This window comes from Ictalurus punctatus, chromosome 4, assembly GCF_001660625.3.
Source record: "Ictalurus punctatus breed USDA103 chromosome 4, Coco_2.0, whole genome shotgun sequence".
Lineage (NCBI taxonomy): Eukaryota > Metazoa > Chordata > Actinopteri > Siluriformes > Ictaluridae > Ictalurus > Ictalurus punctatus.
The window spans coordinates 30,197,083-30,221,046 of NC_071284.1; the positions used below are offsets into that span (position 1 = coordinate 30,197,083).

At 39.6% G+C, this 23,964-nt stretch overlaps 1 protein-coding gene across 3 annotated transcripts in view; it reads left to right on the forward strand.

Moving 5' to 3' along the window:
* The window catches only part of kirrel3b (kirre like nephrin family adhesion molecule 3b), a 219,161-nt gene that overhangs the window by 174,898 nt on the left and 20,299 nt on the right, over positions 1 to 23,964 (forward strand). For all 3 annotated transcript variants that reach the window (XM_047155222.2, XM_053678142.1, XM_047155224.2), the window contains exons 6-9: positions 8,953 to 9,058; positions 15,455 to 15,603; positions 15,859 to 15,986; positions 17,145 to 17,271. In XM_047155222.2, the coding sequence (XP_047011178.1) occupies positions 8,953 to 9,058; positions 15,455 to 15,603; positions 15,859 to 15,986; positions 17,145 to 17,271 (510 nt within the window). The remainder of the gene's footprint in view (positions 1 to 8,952; positions 9,059 to 15,454; positions 15,604 to 15,858; positions 15,987 to 17,144; positions 17,272 to 23,964) is intronic.

The window sequence follows — 23,964 nt, forward strand, 5'->3', positions numbered from 1 at the left end:
GAGACACGTGCTACAACCTGATATAGAAAACCTCTTCCTCTTTTCTCCTTTCTTTATTTCTGACTTCTCATCTATTTCTGTACCGAGAAGTCTCACATTCTTCTAATTTATACCTCTTTCAACTCCTAACACACACACACACTACTGGCAAGGTAAGTCTAACAGGAAAGTGCTGTGTGTGCTGCAATGCTAATGAACTACACATGGATTTAATAGGGTGTAAGCATTCACTTTGCATCCCTGCATCATTAAGATTTACTCTCTGAAACTCTCTGTGGATTTGCATTTTCACTCAGACTAATACATTCCAGAAAAGAAAGCAGATATTGTGTGTGTGTGTGTGTGTGTGTGTGTGTGTGTATGCGATGATGTGAAGTTTGCATCATCGGTAGACAAACCTTTTTTTTTTCTTCTTTTTATAATGAATGGAACTTTGCTTCTCTTTGACTTTGTTCAAATTTAACTCCGATATTTTCTTCTCATTTTATCTCTGTCAACCCCTCCTCCTTCCAGATTTCCACTTGTGCCAGGCAGAAGGCACCCAGCATGCAAAAAAAAAAAACCTAGCGCAATTGTCAGACAATCTTTTTTTTTATCCAACACTATTCTCCAGAATTATCAGAGCGAACAAAAGCATCGCCATATTTCATCAATCCCACCCTCCTTCAGCACTATTAGCTATGACTAATAAAGCAGAAAATGCTATTTAGAGATCCATTATTGTTGATGGCTCCATTCTTTTTTCGCACATTTCATAAGAAAGACTCCAAGAGAACGTGTTGGTGTTTAGCAGTCGTCGAGTTTTGCGTGAAACTTTTTATTATGCAGTTTGATGGGCAGCTTATGATAAGTTGGCAAAAATGGCCATCTGTCAGAGGAAACTAAATAGAGAGGATGTGCTAAGCATTTATTTTTATGAAGTCAGAGTAGATATTAATAATAGCCTTTCTTCACATTCAAACAACAAACAACATTATAAACATTAGCTGTTTCCTCTCTCTCATTCTTTGCACTCCTCCCTCCATCATCATGCTTTAGGGATATATTGTGATGCCAAAGCACTGCCACTGTCCACCTCCCACGCCCACTTCACCAGCCCTCTTTTAATTAAGCCATGCGAGAAATCAAACGTAGTGTAATTGAACTTTAATTCAGCTGCGGCGGGCCTCTAGTTTGCTAAGACTTGCTGCTTTCTAATTTCATTCAATTCTTGTCTGCTCTCCATGCTTGAGAGAGAGAGAGAGAGAGAGAGAGAGAGAAAGGATGGATAAAATGTATTCAGATGCACAGCACAGAACGAAGCTTGTTGAAAGATTTTCAAAGCAGTTAAAACGAATGTCCCTAGGAGAGACGAAGGTGAGCCCGAAAGGGCACACATGCAAAGAGGATAATTAGGCTTTCAGTATTACACGCAGTCACTTACCCACTCAGCTTTATACACGACCGAATAACTGGCGGTCTAAGTGGGCTTGTGTACAATGCAAAGCATCAAGCACCAGAGGAACACGAAGAAATGTGATTCATTGCTGTCTTTCTGCTATTATGCACAAACAGGTGTTTGATGAATATGAATGGGGAATGGTTATAGGATAGCGAGCACTGCTAAACCACCACCCTTCAGACCACAAGGGGGTGCTGGGGGTTTGGAGGTTCATATCGAGAAGGGGTTGCCTTCTGAATATAGATATAGAGGGAGACAGTAAACCTCTGGAGGGCAGGACACACATACTGTATGTGCACACCCATACATGCACACAGTGGCAGGTTATTTCCAAGTTAAATGAACTGCTCATTTAGAGACAGGAAATTACGCCATTGCATATGCAAGCAAAAGATAGGCAAGTGCAAGGTACATGTGGATTTATGAGTTCCTAATCAAATCATCTTGGATGTTTAATGTACTGTGTTCAAAGAGGAAACACATTTAGTATTCAATCCTTATTCAAGATCTTAATAAGATGCTTCTGAAGCATCGCATTAACTCCAATGGGAAATTCCAAATGTTTAATGTAGGCATGTTCTATTGCATGATCAGTTTGTCATATTTCCAGTTTAGGCAAGGTCATATTTGTTATGGTGTAGATCACTAGGCACAGCTGCTGTTTTAGCCCCTCATATTACCTCAGATACTGGATAATCCCAAGTGAATGACAGTTTTCTTTTTAGGAGAAAGAGCAACAGTTAAGCAAAGGCTTCAGAAAGGTAGACAGAGAGAGCAGTAGACAGAGAGGTAGCGAGGGACTTTGTCCTAGTTTGCAGTGCTATGCAGCCTGTGTAGGAAGCTCCCTTGAGCGTTCAGCATTAGGTACAACCGTAGTGTATTATTTCAACCAAATGGCATATTCTTACACTGCAAGACAAAACTACCGAGGTCATGATCGTGATCCTTTCATTTATGTCCTATCGACATTTAGTACTGAAAAACCCCCAAAATCAAACAGTTTATTCTCGATAAAAACATATAGAGAGAACCAATAAGAGAGGGCGATATTTTGTACCAAGAAAACAGGACCCAAGCTCCTTGAGCTTCTTCTCATGTCCTTTCCAATGACCAGTTCTTGACTTTCACTAATTGTCCTATTTGGTCAATATGATATAATTGGCAACAAAAGTAATTAAAGGCTTTTTTGGATTTCACTCCAGGTGGGATAATTTATATTCAGTTTTCTCAGAGATAAATCTCTCGCCGTCTCAGAGAGCACAGTCCAGAAATTATTCACTGATTCAGTTTACAGCCTGGCTTGTCAAATTCAATGCGTTTTATGGTCTTATTTGCTCTCCTTACAATTGAATCCTTGATAAATTAGATGCATCCCTGCATGTCTACTTACCATAAGCCTTCATAACAGATTCTGACCCAGGGTTAATCAAATAAGCATCTAAATATGAAATTTACTAGTGAGAGCAAATGATGCATTGAATTGTAAAAGGTTACATCCCTCCCTTCTGTAGATTGATATCTGAATGCTATGTATGAGTAAATGAGTAACTCCAAGATAAATAACTGCATTATTAATAACTGCAAGAATGTGAAAATACAGATGTAACAGAAACATGGAGAGATATTAGCATTTTGTCAAAAAGAGTGATTTGGTGACATGAGGGAACTCAGCAACTTTTGGGAACGTGATCAGGTTAGTCAAGACCAGTCATATATCAATATGTCATACAGCACCCAAACTGTATTAAAATAAGATAAACACATAAGTCGCCTCCACCAGTAGCAGCACACCTAAACAAATGTAACTAAGTATAAAATTGGATCATCAGTTATTAGCCTTTTTTGAGCTTGCTGTTTGTGCAACGTTGACCCTCCTACATTCCAGCATGATAAATATCACGTGGACTTGTTTGATGAGCATGATGGAATAGTGGGAAGAGCAGGTGAAACGCCAGAATAGGTAACACAAACTCTAGCTGAATTGTGCACTAGGTGAGTGGAGAAGTGGGCTAAATCCAAGAGGGGCAGGTAGCATTGCTGCCTCACAGCTCTAGCATCCCTGGTTTGATCTGGAGCTTGGGTTAATGTCTGTATAAAATTTCATATGTTCTCCACTTGCTTAGGTAGGTTCCCTATGGGCTCCCAGGTTGGTCAGTGGATTACCTACTCTAAATGTGTGTATGCATTGCACCATGATGATTCATCCAAGATGTATTTCCACCAAGCCCGCAGTCTTCCTGGGATAGGTTATGGATCTATCCGAGGTGGCTCAATGGTTAAAGGCTCTGGGTTACTGATTAGAAGGTCAGGAGTTCAAGCCCTAGCACTGCCAAGCTTCCACTGTTGGGCCCTTGAGCTAGGCTCTTAAACCTTAATTGCACAGTTGTATAAATTAGATAAATGTAAGTCGATCTAGATAAGGGCGTCTGCCAAAAAATGCCGTAAATGTAAATCCACTATGGCATGGCCCTAACCAGGATAAAGCAGTTACTGATGACAGATGAATGAATATAAGACAATGATGACATCCTTATCTGATATATTTTATTAAAGCAAGCAGAGGTGGAAGCAGAGGCAGTGGGAGTGTTAGAAAGAAAATAGCATGTACAGCTATTGTTTTGTCTGTGGAGTCGTACTGATGTAACATAGTGGTGCTCTTGTAGAATAAAGAAACCCCATACTATACCTCTTCTTGTATTCTTTAGGTCTAGCCTCCTATTTGGCAGCCTCCATCAGCATCCTCCCTTCTTTAAAACTCTGATTTACCCCTGTGTAGCTCTCTTGGGGAACAGCTGGACAGTGTGACCCAGTGAGAAGGGAGACTGTGCTTTAAGAGAAAGGACGAAGCCACTCATAGTGCCTTATCCTGCTGCAAGAAGTTGGCCGATTGTTCCAATATGCCATCTGCTCTCTGCTTTGAACTTCCGTTCAAAAAGCTGTCAGCACACCACTGTCGTCGTCTTCTCATTATTAATTTATTTATTTTTTCCCCTCTCTTGCTGCTCTTCTGCTCCCCGTTGTTGTCAAATCTGTCATGATGGTGGCTGTGTTTCAGACCCCTGTGTGCACTCTCCAGATGAAGGCGAGGAATTAGCACCGCTGCATATTGATGGCTTGTCGCTCACACGAGGCTCAAACCAGAGAGCAAACTCATGCATTTATACATCAAAGTGACAAACCGATTTTATTAAGCCAAGGGAGCTGTCTCAAGCCACAGCCAAACTGCCTATAGGGGGTCTCGCATGGTGTCTACATGACCCTTCTAACCCAGTTATCCATCTCTCTTTCTCTTGGTTCCATATGTCTGAGGAGAGCAAGAGGTTGCGTGTCTTGATGTTTAAAAAGGCCAGTCAGCGTTTTGTCACAAGTGATGTCCTCTTGAAAGAACCAGTTGCATTAGCACTGAAATGTTCACCCTGTCTCCTGAGAAGACAGTAAGAAGGACAGTCTCTGTTGGAGCTGCTTTTTTGACCTGATCCCAGAGTTGTAAGACTCCATTTGAAACTTATCAACAAATGCTGGTTTGTCACCATTTCCAGTGGTGCTAATTTCCTTTTTGGCTTGGACACCAAAAGTTGTTGAAGGTTAGACGATCACGGTGCAGGTGAAGCCGTACCACCCGCTTGGCTGCTTCTCTGGTTTACTTGTAGCTATATCTGCTCAATTTGGCCAATTAGGCAATACTAACTTTACACAGGTAGCCGTATGGTGACCATGCGGCCCGCTGTGTGATCAGCTTGACTGCCTGGTGGAGCAGGATGTCTCATGGGCTTAGAAATTTGCATTCCATCTTGTGCTGGCAGGGAAGGACCTGGCACAGGTGTCTGTGTATCTGTGTGTGTGTGAGAGTGTATCTGTGTGTGTGGTGAGCCATAGTCCCTACACAGACAGAGGCAGAAGAGGTTCAGGATGCCACCTGGAACACATTCCAACTGGGACTGCAGCAGCTGAGCTCACCCTGTCCAGCTGTGTACCTTCAGGGTACATAAACTACAAGAACACACACACACACACACACACACACACACACACACACACACACACACAAAAACGCTCAGCTGGGACGCAGCAGTTTGAGCCTAGTGTGATTCCATTCTTCATGCCAGTCTCTGTGCCATTTCTCTCCACCACTGCTCGAGACCATGCCCAATAGAGATTATATTGCCTTAATTAGACTCGCAGCACATAGAGACAGGAATAAATCCAAATACACACAATACATTGGCACCAACCGTATCCAGGTTACTCTTTCTTTTTTTCCCTGCCTCTTTGTAGTCCTCAAAACTTTATCCGTCCATCCCTCCATCTTTCTCATGAGACACTACAATTCCAAAGTGATACCACTTGACACATGCAGTGTGTTCGCAAATGTCTATAACTGCATAATAATGCTTTCCTTTTTTTCCTTTTGTTGGATTCTTTTTCTTTCTCTGGTCCAGTGGTCTCACAGAAACATGACTCCCACAGAATGTGGCATTTGGCGCTTGGCTCTTGAACAGATATGAAGGACAAGGGAAAAGAAATGAGGTTGAAATTGCTTTTTGAACTGGAAATCTCTAGGCTGAATACGACCGCACTCAGGCTCCAGTGCCAATTGCTCTGATATTTTCACCATTAGTAGAAGGGTAAAGATCATTAAAAGGATGTGTTACATGGCTATCCGGACTACGGAAAACCTAAAAATATGCAAATTTATGACTTTTTAGTCTCTTAGGGAAAAAAATAGGTTCCATCTAATCATGAAGTTTCCGTCTGTAATAATAAAGTCTCTTATACACAATATGCCCATAATGAGCGTGCTTTTAACAAACAGTACTGTTTGTCTTTATATTGTACAGTTGTAAAAAAAATATATATATATATATAATAATGACTTATAATCCCACTTTCCAGTGTTACCCAGAAGAGGAAGGGTTCCTTTTGAGTTTATTTCCTTTGTTTTTCCTCACCACCTTCACAACTGACTTGCTCATTAGTGATCTAAATATACAGTACATCCAGATTTAGCTGCTTTGTGGCAATGTCTATTACTAAAAGTGCTATTCCAATAAAATACTACTGTATATAGTTCTTTGTATTGTCTCAGTGACAGAAGTTTTAAAGCTTCTATATTGATCCCAACCACACAGAGTTTCCCATTCGCCAAGAGTTTCAAAATGAAAACCCTTTAAGGAAACTAAGAACCATTGTTTATACATGTCAAAACTTTACTTAATATACAAATGTTTAGAGATTAATTTCAGACAATTACCAAGTAAGTTCCTATATAACTGGAACTTTCTGGCAATATATACAAATTGTTTTTTTGGTTTTTTGCTTGCTTTTTTTTTTTTTGCAGAGTACTTATTATGCATCTTTTAAGTGTTGTTTTTTGGATTCGGGCTTTGATCCATCTTAACCACCGGAACAGCTCTGCAGAGAGCGCATGTAGAAATGAAAGAAAATGAGAAACGGTGCATGAGAACCAAAGTCAACATTTACTTAATGAGCATAACTGATGGGCTTGTTATTTTTAAGCCCAGTTTTATATCACGATGATTGTACTGTTTGCTTCTTACTTTAATACTCGACACATTAGGAGGAAATCAGACTATAATTAATCCTAATATGTGTATTTGCACATTAAATATTCATGTCCTTACCATCTCTTTACCTTTTTTTTAAAGCCTGAATTTAATTTCACCAGTTATGTCCAGAGAATAACAACTACACAAGATACATTTGTATTCCAGAGTCATTTTACTAATAGCCATAGTGATATTTCATATAACCGAGCAGGTTTACTAAGTGAATACTATATTACAGTGATATTATCCAGTATTTATGCTGGTGAGGGTTGCCAGGCAGTATAAATTCCTGTGCTCGAATGTATTCAGGACAGCAGGCAGGTCTTTCACATTTTGCCATGACATTTTAGCGTATTTGAGTTGCACATAACATGATTATGAAGGACTATGCATGCTTTCTGTTTGTCTTGTGGGATTATGCAATTTACTGTTATCTGGTGTCCCAAGAACATTTGGAAACAATGTGCGACACAGAAAATTGCATGTTTATTCATTACAATTTCATTACATTCATCTCAATCATTAGGAACTGTACAGTATTAAGGCTGATTGTCATGAATAGCATCCTAGTCATTGTAATCATGTTAAGAAGATTCTAGACAAAAATAGCAAATGCAACATAATGGGTTCGACTCACATTTATGAGCTGCCAGCTTATAATTTAGCACTTAAATAAATACAGCAAATCCAATTTTGGATATTGGACAATGAACTAGACCTATCATGTTAGGAGTATCTTTAGACATGTTTTTAAAGTTAAGGAATTGTGCTCATTTTTTGGTTCTGTTTTGTTTAATTTGAACTACTCTCTGTAGAAAGGATGCCCATGGTAAAATGGAGAAGGTGCCCAAGCTGTCATATCAGTTTAAGTAGCTCTCGGTAGAGTTCATAATTTGATTGTAATAATCAACATGACATTTAAAATTAAATCAATTAGATATTTTTTTTTTATTCTCTGATAAGAACTGGTTCCTATGAGTTCCTTCATATGCAACCAATACAAAAAAAAACAATGGTTTCTCCAGGGACAATTCAGACAAATAATGAATTAATTCATAATGTCATAACTACACAGTTAATGTTACACTCAAATACCATTCCACAATTTTTAAGATGGTTTAAAATATCCTAAATGTGTTTTAATGTAATATATATTGTGGGTACAACAATTTGTCAGAGAGTGGCACTGGATTTAATACTGCTCTTCGCTTGGGTCATTATCGCTCAATTGCATAATTGTCACAAAATATGTCTGAATAGGTCCCTCCAGGATTTTCTAATTCTGATTTTTCAAAATGAGCACAGATTTTCTGATGATTAGGGCCAAGACGCGCCATGTGAGGTCATCACAACACGCATTCAGCAAAAACCCTGTTTGATTTATGTGTGTCAAACATGAGAACGGATCAAATGTCTCAATTACGACCAAACATCACTGCAAAAGACCATGAACAATTGTGTTATGCAATTGCAACTTCACCAATTCAAGTAGTTTTCAAAAATCTCTGCAAATTGCATCGCAGATTTTGAAAACAGCTACAGCAAAATCAAGCATTTTTGGCTGCAACAATCAGTAGTGCTTCTGTAGTTACATCTGAATACAAAGTACACAATTTCAATACTAACTCGCTACTACACATGCACAATTCAACTGAATATGGTCCAAATTCAGTCATCACTAGCAACCTATAAATGGAAATACAAGTGGAAATGGAAGTGCTTTGCATCCTGCAAATAAAACTTTTCCCTTCCCAATCTACTAAGGTGCTGAAAGAATCTGTTTGATAAATGTAAAAAGGTTTTAAGACAAAAAAAATATTATTTGCATTAGTGCAAAAAATAAGTAGGTGTACTACGAATGGCCTTAAATGGTGTATGATCTCAATCTTACAAAAGAAGCTTGTTAGTGCTTTGTGCCTAATTATGTTGCTGTTCTCCTTGCAGACTTACCATTGGTGAACCTCTCTGTTGAACCCCAGCCAGTGTTGGAAGGAAACCTGGTGAAGTTCCACTGCTCTGCTAAAGCCAATCCACCGGTCACACAGTACAGGTAAAACACTTGTGCATAACACAAATTATACATCCAAATTACATTAAATTATAATTTTAGAATAGTAAAACTTATCACTGAATTGAAAAAAGGCACAATTTTAACATCATATAGGCATCTATGAAGCAAGTTTGTACAGTGGGGGGAAATAAGTATTGGACGCATCAATTTTTTTTTCAGTAAATATATTTCCAATGAGGCTATTCACATGAAATTTTCACCAGACGTCAGTATTAACTCAAGAAATCCACAAACATAAAGAATTCACAACATTAAAGTCCATAAATGAAGTTACGTGTAATAAAGAGGAATGACACGGGAAAAAAAGTACTGAACACGCTAAGAAAAAGCAGCTCTCCAATGCAAGGAACCAGCTGAAATACGTAAGTAATTATACTCCCTATTTGTGCAAATTAATATCAGCAGGGTTGGTAAATTGATGGTCTATAAAAAGGCTTGTCGTTACCAAGGTGTCACACAAGAAACATCTCATGATGGGTAAAAGCAAAGAGCTCTCCCAAGACCTTCACAACCTTATTGTTGCAAAACATATTGATGGAATCGGATACAGACGTATTTCAAAACTTCTGAATCTTCCAGTAAGCACCATTGGGGCTGTTATCCACAAGTGGAAGCAACATCACTCCGTCATCAACCGGACACGCACAAGAGCTCCTCACAAAATTTCTGACCTGGGAGTCAGAAGAATAATCAGAAGAGTAGCCCAAGATCCAAGGACCACTCGGAAAGAGCTCCAGAAACACTTGGAGGCAGCAGGTGCCATCGTCACAGAGAAAACAATAGGCAATGCACTCCACTGCTCACGCTCACCCCGCAAGACTCCATTACTAAAGAAAAGGCATGTCGAAGCTTGTTTAAAGTTTGCTACAACTCATTTGAACAAGCCTATGAGATACTGGGAGAGTGTAGTCTGGTCAGACGAGAGCAAAATTGAACTTTTTGGCTGTTATACTACACACCATATTTGGAGAAGAAATGGTATTGCACATCAGCCTAAAAACACTACACCAACAGTGAAGTTTGGAAGTGGAAGCATCAAGGTGTGGGGCTGTTTTTCATCACATGGTACTGACACACTTCATATAATTGAAGGAACGATGAATGGAGCCCTTTACCCGGAGATACTTGAGAAGAATCTGCTGCCATCTACCAGGATGATGAAGATGAGACGTGGGTGGACCTTCCTGCAGGACAGCGATCCAAATCATACAGCAAAGGAAACAGTTGGTTTCAGAGAGAAAAAAAAACAAGGTGTTAGTATGGCCCAGTCAATCACCTGACTCGAATCCAATTGAACAAGATTTAAAGACAATATGTTTAGAAGAACGGGCCAAAATCACACCTGAATACTGCGGCCCATTAATTTCTTCATACAGGAAGCGTCTTGAAGCCGTCATTACAAACAAAGCCCTCTCCACTAAATATTAAATACATTTCATGTGAATAACCTCATTTTAAATATATTTACTGAAAAAAATGTTGATGTGTCCAACACTTATTTCCCCCACTGTATATTTATTCGAGTGTATCTTTTGCAAAACGTGAGACTTGAAATTTGCCTTGGCAAGTTCAGGAGCAGATGGAAATACTGACATTTCTCTCTAAACAGATGGAACTTTTTTTTTTAACCTTTTTTTTTTTATACCCACCACAAATGGGGTTGTATTTCAGAATATGCTTTCAGACAGAGGTTTTAAAACTAAAGTAAGTAAGGTATGAATAGAGTAAAATCCCAAGTGCTAGAAACCACTTAGCATCAAGTCTTTAGAATTGTTAGGGAAATGGAAAGGATATTTCAAGTGCACCACAACGCCCAGAACTACTCAGTTTGCTATTGATTCAGACAAGAGAAATGTGCATCTGTAGATTCCAGAGGGCATTTTTCATTTTGCCTCACTCCTAAATGTAGCAGAGGCCATGCTGGATTCTTCTCTTTTTTTAATGAAGGAAGAAAAAGAGAGAATTTAACAACCTAAGGAAAACAGTTTGTTGGTTGTCACACACTTCATTGATTCAATAAGAGAACATAATATTACAAAATCAATGGCATTTAAGGTAGAAATATTCAAGTGTTTAAAAAAAAAAAAAAGTAATACAGCCTTTCCTATGTTATTTTGTTTTTATCAGGATAATCCATTATAGAGTGTCCCTTGACACCATTTCAGACTTGTAAGAAGTTTTTAGCTTTGACATTTGTCTAGTTTATTAACTCTGATTGATTCCAAGTCATTAACAGTAAAGATTTTTGGTGTTCATCCAAATGTTTATATAACCAGGCTTTATCTACTGTATCAGAGATAGAAAAAAAAAGTGAGACTCAAAGCAAGGGAAAAAAAGTGGTTGGGAGATGAGGTTACTCAGTGAGAGAGAGATCCTGAAACAAAGAGGGGCCAAAGGGGGACTATGAAGTCAGAGAGCTTGATGAACTACATCAGGCAGAGCATAAATAGACAAACAAGTGATGTCTGCTGCAAAGTCAGCCTTTCTGTGCATGTCCGGTTAACAAATTCTTAAAGAAATGGACTCTCTAAAACCTCAAAAAGTTCCTGGACACTTTACGGATTCCTTCTCAGTCTTTCAATTTCTCTCCGACTTTCTGTCTCCATCTTGCTGACAATTAAGTGAGCTTCATCGGCATGGCTTTACAAATCTTGCCATGCTACACAAGCTGCAATATTAATACTTGATTACTGAACATTTTCAGGAAGTATGTCCTCCCATTTTAAAGTTTTAACACCTGCCCCTTGTCAAATGTTGCCTCTCATTTATTTACTCTGGTTTCACTTTTGTGATTTTAACAGCATTGTTGATTGGCACTTGCCTTGATGAATTCCAGAGTAGGAAAGCAGTGAGGTATGAAACCAGGACTTGAATTAATAATAGAGGTTCACTGGGGACCTGTGCACCTCAAGTTGCTCGAAACTTCACAGAGATGAATGTGTTGGAAGGGTTCTGGGATGCATTGTTATGTGAGAAATGGTAAACAGAGAAACTGTTGACTTGGCATAGAAAGTGTGCACTGTGCATTGTAGTGCATGCGTTCAAGTCTGAGGAAGATAGAAAAGATGTCTATCTTATAGGGAAGATGAATCTCGCAAGAACCCGTGATGCCATTCCACCCTTCCACCAAATGAAGAAACAAAATTCTCTGAATCTCTCATTCCTGTAATAATTATGCTGTCGTTGTTGTTTGTGTGTTTGCACTGCTTTGTCATGTTTTTGTTCTATTATGCATGTCTATACTAATGTCTCAGAGGTGCTCAAGATGATGTTTCCATTCCCAGTTCAATACGCCTGCCAAGGGTTTTATGTGCACACGCAGAAGATAGAAGTCGCTGCTTGTTTTTCGGTGACCACAGATCCCTCGTGACTCTGCCTATGCTTCTGGAATAGGCATGCACAAATTGCTTAGAACAGGATCTAAGTGTCAGGGGTGCGAGTGTTAAAGGGTACTGGCAATGTGTCTGTGCTCTGATGTCGTAGTAAAACGACCCAGCATTAACTGTGTGAGTCTGCCGAGCCAGAAATAACACATCCTGAATATGTTGGAACTCGGACAGATAGATATAAAGTCGTGGAAAGAAAGCGGTTAGGGGTAGGAAAGAGAAATTTAAGAACATCACCGTCATGTGCATGTTCTACTCGGCAGAATATTGAAATGTCAGTCACACAGCTGTAGATATGGGAAAACATATCAACTCAATCAACAAATCCACCTTTGTTGTTACAGCACCCTGATGGGTATTGTGTGACTGCCATTCAAAAAGATGCCTCTCTATAGACAAATTTCTCATCTCCAGACTCAATGATATTGAAACGTCTGTACACCTGAGCAAATCCCCGGGTGAAGTGGATATCCTGTCAACTATGATATCCAACAGCAAGCTCAAACACTCTTCTTTTAAAAATGCCTGATAATCAGGATTATCTGGGGGTGGGGGTGGGTTCCAGATGGAGACCAGAAGAATTCGAAGGTTTTACATTACTAAAATGATGCTAGAATTTTGTTTCATTGTTAATAAAGTTCCATCTTTGGTATTACACAAAGGGTGGCATGGAACAGGGGTAGAATTCTTGGCTCCAGGAGCCTTGGTTTGATCCTGAGCTTGAGTGTCCGTGCATGTTCTCCAGCTTCTTCCCATCTCCCAAAAACATACCAGTATGTGAACTGACTACAGGAAGCAACCTGTGTGTGCAAATGGCTATGTGCATGGTGCCATACAATGGACTAGCATCCCATCGTGGATGAATTCCTAACTTGCTCCCAATGTTCCCAGGAAAGGCTTGGGATCCACCACATCTCTGACCAGGATAACAGTTACTGAAAGTGAGTGAAAATGTTTCCCAAATATGTATGGTCCAACTTTGGTCCCTGTCCGTTATGTCCATAAGTTGCGGCTTGACTCGGACCCATATTACCTGCCAGTCTCTTGCATGGATTCTTTCTCAACCCAGGTTCTTGCCTGGGAACTGTTTTATACATATCTCCAGTTGAATGCTATGCACACTATTGGAATGTCAATGTTTGGACATCTCAAAAAGCAACTGATCAGTTTTATTCATCCTAGTGCACAACCTATTGACACTGTACAATAAGTCGCTGTGATTGGTGGATGTTGCAGCACACACTGAGTAGTGTGTTTAATGAACACAAATGAGGTTAATACCTAGCGTATTAGAGAGTGCTGTCAGTGGTGGCTATTTTCCAGAGCATGCAAGCATTCCAAAGCCTCCTAGAGGCTGTTTGTTAGACTTTTTTTTCAGATACTGTTTGTCATGATCATCATGCTTCTTTTGTGAGGCATGCTCTTGTAGAAATGGGTTTTGATGATTGAGCTAAAGATTGGACGGCATGCTGTATGCAGCAGCAAACACTCTGCACATCTGGGAGTGCAGCTGTAAACTCCTGCATCATGAATATGGTTTCATTTCTAAGCTAATAACACAAGACATGGAAGCAACATGAAAGACTGCATATCTGATGCTTGATAAGCATCCTCAAACCGCATTGGAAAATAAGGCTATTTAGCGCCACATGAAATTATAGCACATCTTGTCTATTGATCTGATTATAAAGAAGGGTGTGGAGTGTTGTTTGGGAGGGGGGGGGGGGGGGGGGGGGGCTTGGGGTTCTCTCTCTGGTAAGCACATAACAGAAGACTGCTGGTCTAATTACTCATAAAGAGAAAGTTTCAGACTGCAGCACAGCTTCTTTTCCAGGAGCAATTATGTCTGGGGCTGAGGCGACACAAGCTCCCATCTGCCCTGGTTTGAATATTTTTGGAAACACAGGTGTTCCTAGGCGCATTGAGCTGACAGAGTTCTCAGCCACCCTCACACAAGCTATAGTGCTAGTGCAAGCAATTGTGTTTTAAATTACTCATATTAGGCTCAGACTTGACATTGGAGTTAATCAATATAAGCAATGCTAATTTGTGATTATTATTTTTTTAGGAACCTATCGACATTTATATTTATTTATTTCCAAAGTGTCATTCTGTGCCATTATTTCTGTGCTATGAGGTAACTGGGACAGAATGTACCAATTTATTAAAGTTCCATGCAGAGATGCTCAATCTTTTATTACCTTTGCCTTGTACAAATGAATCTCACCTCAGATGCCTACATCCCTGGTGACATTCTAGGAATTGTTACAGAAACTGGACGGGAGACGAGGCATGATGCCACAGGATGCTGCCTTCCAACACAAAATGAAGCGCTTCTCATGTAGAGATTCATCGATTCATTAATGCCTGCCTCCTTTGTGCTGTGGATGGTTGGTGCCATTTACTAACATTCGGAGAGGTCTGCTTATTTGTCACTTTTGAGATTTGTTTTCCACAGCTGTGTAATTGGAGTGTATGCTGTCAACGTGCTACAGAGGCACTGAAACATGCTGAGGCCAACAAGGATCAGTCACTTCAATGATTCCCATACCACACATTGTCTCCGAGACTCTAAAACCACTAGCATATAAGGGGAGGCACTTGTCATTGTGTTTCAGCACCCAGGCTGAATAAGACAGGCAGATATTCTGTGTTGTTGTTTTCTCTGCGAGGGATGTATTTGGATCAGGATGGCGCTTCTCCTGCCACTGCCGTAGCGATATGCAAAATGGTGTTGTTATTTTCATGGCAGGGTAGATAGCTTACAATAAGTGCTCATTCAATTCCATTCAACTGAGAGGTTGAGGGAAGCTGTTGGACTTGCTTTGCTTCTTTCTTTCTTTCTTTCTTTCTTTCTTTCTTTCTTTCTTTCTTTCTTTCTTTCTTTTTACTATTTTAGCTTGGAAGCTGTAATCTTGTCCTCAGTTTCACATTAGCTTAAACAAACATTAGCTTAAACAAATATATGTATACTGATCACTTTCTACAGGTGGGCCAAAGGAGGTCATGTGATCAAAGAAGTATCAGGAGACGCCTATGAAGTCGTAGTGGACCACTCCTTCTTCACAGACGCCGTTTCTTGTGAGGTCACCAACCCTCTCGGGAGTACAAATATCAGCCGCAACGTGGACGTCTACTGTGAGTTTCCTACCTGTTCTTGCTTTCTGACAAACACATTTTCAATTACGGACTTTCCATTTCTCCATTGCAATTAAACTGAAGCACGTCTTATCTGTTTTGTTTGGGGTTTTTTAATCATTAAACATAGCTATAACACCGGCTTACTGGAAATAATTAACTTGGCCTTCATTTGCCACAGCCAAGGAAAATGAAATTGCATACGCTAGACCTGTGTCATATCAATGCCACTGAGTGAATGTTTGTTTTCTGCAGTCGGACCTCGTATGGCTGCAGAGCCACAGTCCCTGCAGGTGGATCTGGGCTCAGATGCCGTGTTTAATTGTGCATGGACAGGAAACCCATCACTCACGATTGTGTGGATGAAGAGGGGGTCTGGAGTGGTAAGTTCTTCACGCTGATGATGAAATCAGAAGCCAGTTTTGAGCTGAAATTAATTATGATTTCAAATCCCTCACTCCATAAATATAAATTGGTACACTTTCACTCTCTACGAACACATTCGTATCATATTATGATGAATTTGTGCCTTTATACATGTTATGATTATTTATGAAAATGTGTTACATGTTATCGCTGTCATTATTAAGCCTTAAGTGAAACCTTCTGGAAAATGGTGCTTTCGGGCCCTTCCCACCTCCTCTATTTACAACCACAACCCTGAATCACAGACAGTGATTGCCTTTCAGTGCACTACGACTGCAACACACTGATGAAAGTGGAATGCAATACAATAGGCTATTACATTCACTTCTGACTCAAAAAGCGACCTCCGACTGGGGAATTTCCACTAAAGATATAATGCAATACAATGAAGGTTTTTGCTTTTCAGTGTGCCATGATGCCCTCTATCAAGCAATTCCATCTGTATATTGATCTAGCATGGAGTTTTCTCCATAAATGATTCATAGTATTTAAAAACGTATTCACGCGACCAGCTTCTCAGAGAAGAACCTTTATGCAGTCTCGTTTGATCTATTTCATAGTTTCATTTTTATTTATGCAATATAGCTGCTTATGAATATTGTAACATTGGCATTATAATTACCTCAGACTCTCCTGAGAAACGTTTCACTAACGCTATATTTCAATATCCATAATATAATCAGGTAAATGAGCTTCAATTTCTTGACATGACATATAGTCTGAACATGACAGACTCTACATGACATGTAGTCTGAACAAGGTGCAATCTTACAGTACGCAGGTGTGCGTTGCGTGTTTCCTTTCTGGCGTGATCAGCGCACCATCAGAGCTTTTTCAGCATGACCACCTCAGTTTGATTATTCCAGAGTTCTCTGTGTCCCTGTTCTGTCATCTCTATGTGATCTCATTGAAGTTTTGGTGTCATTCAACCCACCATCGAACACACTCCAGCAGTTCACTGCTTTTTCCCCCAATTAGATTTTAATAATTCAGAAGGAGAGCCTTTTTAAGCTAAGCTGTCCAACAGTGATATTTGATTCACTATGACCATGACACTTGTCTATTGCTAAAGTGATTACCTTTGACTTTGATAACCTTTGGCTTTTTAACCTCAGGTGCTGAGCAACGAAAACATCCTGACTTTAAAAGCAGTGAGGCAGGAGGACGCTGGGAAATATGTATGCCGTGCTGTGGTGCCGCGAGTAGGGGCTGGAGAGAAGGAGGTTGCACTTACAGTGAACGGTAATTTTCTTTTCCATGACATACATAAGGGCAAGGATTAAAGCAATTTGATACTTTTGTAATAAGTAGTGTTTTCACGCTTGAGTTCCCAATTACAGAACACCACCTCCACTGACCTTGATTATTGCCCCATTCTCAAGCCGTAAATCAGCTAATGATCAGGTGTTAATGCTGGATTAGTCACACTGGCAAGACAGAGAAAATAATTCTCTGGGAACTAAAGCACACCTATGCAGTCTGATACATTGCTTAGATGAATCGGGATTCAGTGTTATAAAGAAATATTGAGCCAGTAAACACTAGCAGTTTGTTGAACCTCAATTTTGACCCCTTTCACAATTTAATTAAATATAATATAAAGTCAAAAACCAAGAACTGCTTTTATTAAGATAAACAGCAACAAAAAAAAAACAAACAAAAAAAAAAACAATACAGCAACATGACACATATTATTGTAATACAATACATCATATAATAGAATATATAGAACATAGTAAAATAGTTTGAGAAATACAGAGGTTTGAGAAATCCTTGTGTCAACCTGGTTTGCATAGAATTTTCATCATTGTTATAATTATAAATAATAATGACTATTATTATTTTATTGCATCATATGCTTCATAGAAATGGTAACACATGGTATTGACTCTGGTTTCCTCCCCCAATCCAAAGACATGAACTGTAGGCTGATTGTAATCTCTAAATTGTCCTTAGTGTGTGAATGGGTCTGTGAGTGTGTGGTGTGTTCGATTGTGCCCTGTGATGGGTTGGCACCCTTTAAAGGTTGTCCCCCTCCTTGTGCCCAAAGTCCCCTGGGATAGACTCCAGACTCCCCCACGCTTTGTGTAGGATGAGTGGTACAGAAAATGGATGGACAGATGGATGGATGGAAACACTTTTATGTGTTATGTTTTGTGTCACTGGTGTACATTATAAAGCAGCATTTTCCCAAAATAATAATAATAATAATAATAATGATAATAATAATAATAATAATACGTTTCATATTTTTGAATCCATTCAAAAAATCAACTCAACAGTAACAATAATAATGCTAAATAAATAAATAAATAAATAAAAATAAATAAATAAATAAACCAACCAACCAACAAGCAAATAAATAAATAACCCTCCAAAAAGATGAAACAATAAAAAGGTGCATTAAAGCAGATTAAATTCTGCAGGGTTGGCGGGAGGCGATGGTGGTAGACTAATGAAGGTTGCAGGATAGTGGGAGACCCAGCTTCTTGCCGACAAATGACTTCATTAAGCCTGCTTGATATTCAAGCGGCAAACATTAACCACAGAGCCACTTTCACTAGAAGAGAGCTTTGTAGGCAACAAACACTCTGTAGCCTCCTGCCATCACCCAGCACTGTGTCTCGAGCTGATTATAACAGAATTCCAGCCAGTCTGTTTGTTTGCACTATAAAGGGAGGGAATCCACTGCTAATGTAGTTTGGTCAAAGTAAATTATTGATGTCGTCGCCAGTAACAGTATTAGAATGAGTAAATAAGCGCAGGGTACAGAACTACTTAGAACCGAGCAGACAGAGAATAAAATTGTACCCTTTCATGATAAAGCAGCGTGAGGCCATGAGGAAAGACAGATTATTGCTATCAAGTTAGTTGTTTTGAGTTTGTTCTCCTTTCCTCGTAGTATATTACTTTCAATATACGACATCCGTTATATAACTATCATAATACAGGCTATTGCTTTCTGATGTGAGGAATAAGGGGTGAAATAAGATCTCTGCAAGGCTCAGACAGATTAGAATTAAATACTTTATTTCTCCGTTTAACCGTTTTCATTACATGACTGTTTCATTTTAGCCACTCAGCCTCAATCCGTCTTTGACACGGTGCGAAAACAGCATCTGTTTGTATCTCGTCAATAATTCAAACCCACTCTTTCTCAGCAGGCTATTCAGGGAAATGTGTTGGGCATCGTTCATTTTGAATGCAGCGCATATCTGCAGCTTAGGAGGCTGAATTCTTTCCGATTTTGACATGAGGGATGGGTGTAGCACACAAGTGTGTTGTTACCTACCAGGAGTCCTGCAACATTGGAGAGATGGATATTTATTCTGAATTTCTCAATCAGATATTTTCTGATAACAGCGCACCATGAACTGTATTATACCTCTTCTACAGCATCAGTTTGCCAAGATTGGGACAGAAAAGTGGAATGTAATAGCGGAGTGTATTATGGATCGCAGTATAAGGACATGTTTCACAGGTTGGATAAAATATGTGCTTGATTTAAAGAGAAACTAAATTCAAAACACACTGAAGCTCATGTCATTGGTTAGATCGTGCTCTATTTATCTGTACTCATTACTTTATAGATTAAAAAATTCGTATTTGTCCATAAAATTTCACTAAATTGCAGAAATTTTTCCTGCCTTTAATTAACCATTTGCAACACGTTGACATATTTGCAGGCTAAGCACAGACTTTGACCTTGGGCATCATCCTTTTTTTTCAGCTGCACAGATAGGCCTAAAAAATTATGATCTCATCTCTGGGTCTAAATTTCTCTCCGTCTTTCCCTTGTCTAATGAGCAGCCGGGAGGTAGGCACTCCTTCCCGATTGACTACAGGTTAGCATTTTTATCTGACTCCATGTTTGTTTTAGCACGTGTGCTTTTCACAAGCCGATCAAAATCTGATAAATAAGTCCAAAGTGTGGTTTCATTTGTGAACATGTCACGCTGTGGCATTTTAATTTCCATTTCACATGATCTGTAAGAGCAATGCTCATAAGCCTGGGACTATTGTACAAACTGACGTGAGCTTAGATAAACATTTACAAAGGAATGTGTCAGTTATCATAAATACTGCATTTATAAATGCTGATGTCAAATGACAGAATGTTCTCAAAGTAAGTGTTGTGTAAATACCGGGAAAAGACTGTAGACTTTGATTGCCTATAGCACTGCACCTGACCTGGTCACGTCATATGACTGAACATGTCTGCACCTGATTCACATTTGGGATAATGTGCACTTGGATATAAGTCACTCTTTTGCACTGCACACACTGTCTTTCGTTGGTCTTATTTTGCCGTTGTTGTCTGTTGCTGTGTTATGTTCACAGTTTAATGTTTGTTTTCTAGTCTTCTTTTTTTTTGCTACGAGTTCGAGGTATTGTTTTGTGATTTGTTTTGATTCGCATTAAACTTTATCTGCACTTGCATCCGCCTCCGCCTTCGCCTCCTGCCGTGACAGTAAGATTGGGTTACGAAACTTTTCAGGATGGTTTACGTAAAATTGTGGCAAGTGACTGTAACTCAGTGTACCTGCAGTGTCAAGTGTCACATAAAGAATGTAATCAAATTGACATCAAATATCTAAACCAAGCTGACAAATTTAGGATCAAAGGAATTTTGACAACAGTCCCAGGTATTAAAAAATAAATAAATAAATGAACACAAGAGGGTGTGCAGTTACAGAAAAATTATCTACTATTATGTTGATATAACAATTTTTCTATAACAGTATACCACAAAGGGTTTTATTCCTCTTTTACCACAGCAATTTACCAACACATATGCTTTATTATTATTATTATTATTATTATTATTATTATTATTATTATTATTATTATTATTATTATTATTATTATTAAACAATGTCATCATTATTTTCCATTTAAAGTTAAATGAAGAGTTCCTACCAAAACTATTAGAACCGCAAAGCCAATACATTTGGTTTTGCTGTAGATTGAAGACATTTGGGTTTGAGATCAAAAGATGAATATGAGAAGCTCAAAACACATTATCTACACAACAAAGGACTTTATCGGGGGAAAACGTGGACGGTTTTAGACTGGGCAATTCAATCACCAGACCTTAACCCAATTGAGCAAAATTTCACCTCCTGAAGAGGAGACTGAAGGGAGAAAACCCTGAAGCAAACAACAACTCAAAGAGGTTGCGGTAAAAGCCTTCAAAAATCATTCTAAAAGTAACAATTTTGTGACGACAATGAGGGATATGCAACCAGATATTAAGCGTTATTTACGTTAATTTTCTTCAAGACATACTGTTCCTATACTTTTGCTCACCTAAAAATTCCCTGGTCTGATACAAAAGGTCCTATGTTTTATGTTGTTTAACACGTCTAGATGTAAATAACAGGAAATAAAAGCTGATATCCTAAACTCTCGTCTCATATCTGTCTTTTGATCTCAAACTCAAATGTCTTTGTTGTATAGTATATAGAAATGAATTGGCCGTTCCAGTAGTTTCAGAAGGGGCCGTAATTTTGTAGAACGCTATAAACTATGGTATAGCAGTTATAAATAGTCCTTCCCTCACCAGCTTTTTTTTTTTTTTACTCTCTCTCATGAAGTTAACATGACAAAAATGTGACTTATCATGATAATGAGAAATGTAAAAATAAAAAAAATAATAAAAAGGCATGTGTCAGCTAATTTTAGCTTTGACTATTGCAAAGTACTGACACTGGAGACTCTTTCCAGCAGTCTAAAATAATGTCCCCTCACCATAAAGTGAAAACTTCACCACGAAGAGAAATAGAAAAATAATTCAACAGTAACTAGATGTAACTATAAATTGATTAAAAAAGTATAGTGTGTTCTTTAATAAGGAAAAAAAAAACTGTTAGTGTTTTGTTGCTGTGTTGTAAGAGGAATAAAAAACTTTGGGAAAATGTGGTTATTAAAAAACAAGCAACTTCAGAGTGGTGTCAGTAACTCCGCTTCATCACACCACCCTGTCACTGAGTATTTTCCGTTAACAGCACAACCCATAAGTGTTTTTTCTTCCATAAACACACCAACACAAACTCTCTGTATTCCTAAAATAACTGTTGGCTCTCCGTGACTGATGATCCCAGAATTACGGCTGTTGATCCGCAATTTTCTCTTCCTTTTCCGCATGATTATGTTCCAATACAGATACGAAGATAAAAGCTTTCCCAAGACTAACTCCGTATCCCTGGTGTTTTATGTCAGAGCAATAAAGGGAGAAGACGTGTTGATCAGATCAGAGGAGTAACGACAGAAATCCCAAGAGTTCTTTCTGTTTGTTCAAGCAGTTCCAGTGCCAAATCTAAACGATTTGTTTTATGCTAACAATTAAACCACACGTTTTCATTATTTGTCAATATCGCTGCATTTTTGGTCACACGTCACTAGTATGAAAAGCTCCCATGGCAGACTGGAAAACAGCTGAGAGATTCTGAGTGTTCCCCCGAGCCTGCTGTAATTTAATTATAGACCAGCACTAGCAGGGGAGGCAGTTAGCAGAAACCGTGCTAATGGATACATATTACAGTTGTCCCATAGTCCCTGTTCATGGAGAGCAGCTGTTGGGCGGATTTTATGTGAGGATTTTGAATTGTCTTGTGTTACGTGTGGATGCAGTGTGGCTTGTCTTGAGGATTCATTATTATGCTTCAGATCAGATGTTCAGCATGCATGCATTAAATCTTGGGTTATACCTGTGCGAATGGGAAAATACATTACCGCATTTTGGCAGAAACAAAACACAGTTGTGTGCAGAATCGCAGATGTTGTATTATGTCCATGTGTGTGTCACGATTTCAAGCCGGAGACAAAGCAAGGACTATGAATAGGCAGCAAAACACTAAGGCAAAGACTAAACATAAACCAAAGACCTTAAACACAGCAACATAGACAAACAGCAAAACAAGGAGTGCAGTGCAAACTGTGGCTATACACATAAGTGCTCATTAAACAAGAACGTGATTCCGGTGCAGGTGGTCATGTGACTGTGATGCAGTGAGGTGCAGTGGCTTCTGGGAACTGGAGAGTTCCTTCTCTGGTATACATGACAGAACCATGCACTCTAAAAGGCGCTACTCCTGGAGCGCCAGAAAACACTCCCTCCCCTGGCAGTCCTGGCCCTCTGGGCAAAATGTCTTCACAACCCCTTAGGTCCAGAGGCAGGCATTGTTCAACAGATAGCAGGCTCATCAAGGAGCCGAGGAGCAGGCATGAGGTTGGAGCAGACTTGCCAGGGTCACTACATAGCACCTAGGCGTGGGAAGCTGGGTCATCAGCTTCAGCAGGACGAGAAGGCATAAAGAGGTCCTCAGCAGTACAGGAAGACAGAACTTGGTCGGTTGTGTCAGCAGACTCTGGCATAAGGAGAACTTGGTCAGCCGTGTCAGGAGAGTCTGGCATGAGCAGAACCTGGTTGGCCGTGACATCAACCTCAGACAGGAACTGGGTGTACTCTATGAGGTTCAGGTGTGGAGCGGTGTCCTCCATACCGAAGAGAGATGATATGATATCCCTGACCTAGCTTGAATGCAGAGCGATGGCTACTGCACAGCCAGTGGGAGGAACGAAGCTCAAGGAAGAGCCTGAGGGTGAAGCAACATTCCCCATGACACTAGAGGGGGGAGCGACGCTCTCCGCAAGGTCCAAGGGGGGAGCAACGTTCTCCACAAGGTCCAAGGGGTAGCGATTTTCTCCGCGAGGTCTGAGGGAGAAGCAAAGTTCTCTGCGAGGCCAGAGTGTGGAGCACGGTTTCTATGCGAAGCCAGGAGGAGGAGGAGGAGGAGGAGGAGGAGGAGGAGGAGGAGGAGTGATGATCTCCGTGAAGCAGAAAGAGGGTGAGCCATACGGCACAAAGCAAAGAAAAGGAGCGCCGTCTTCAGCAGAGCATGGAGGCAGAGCGACGTCTTATATACACATAAG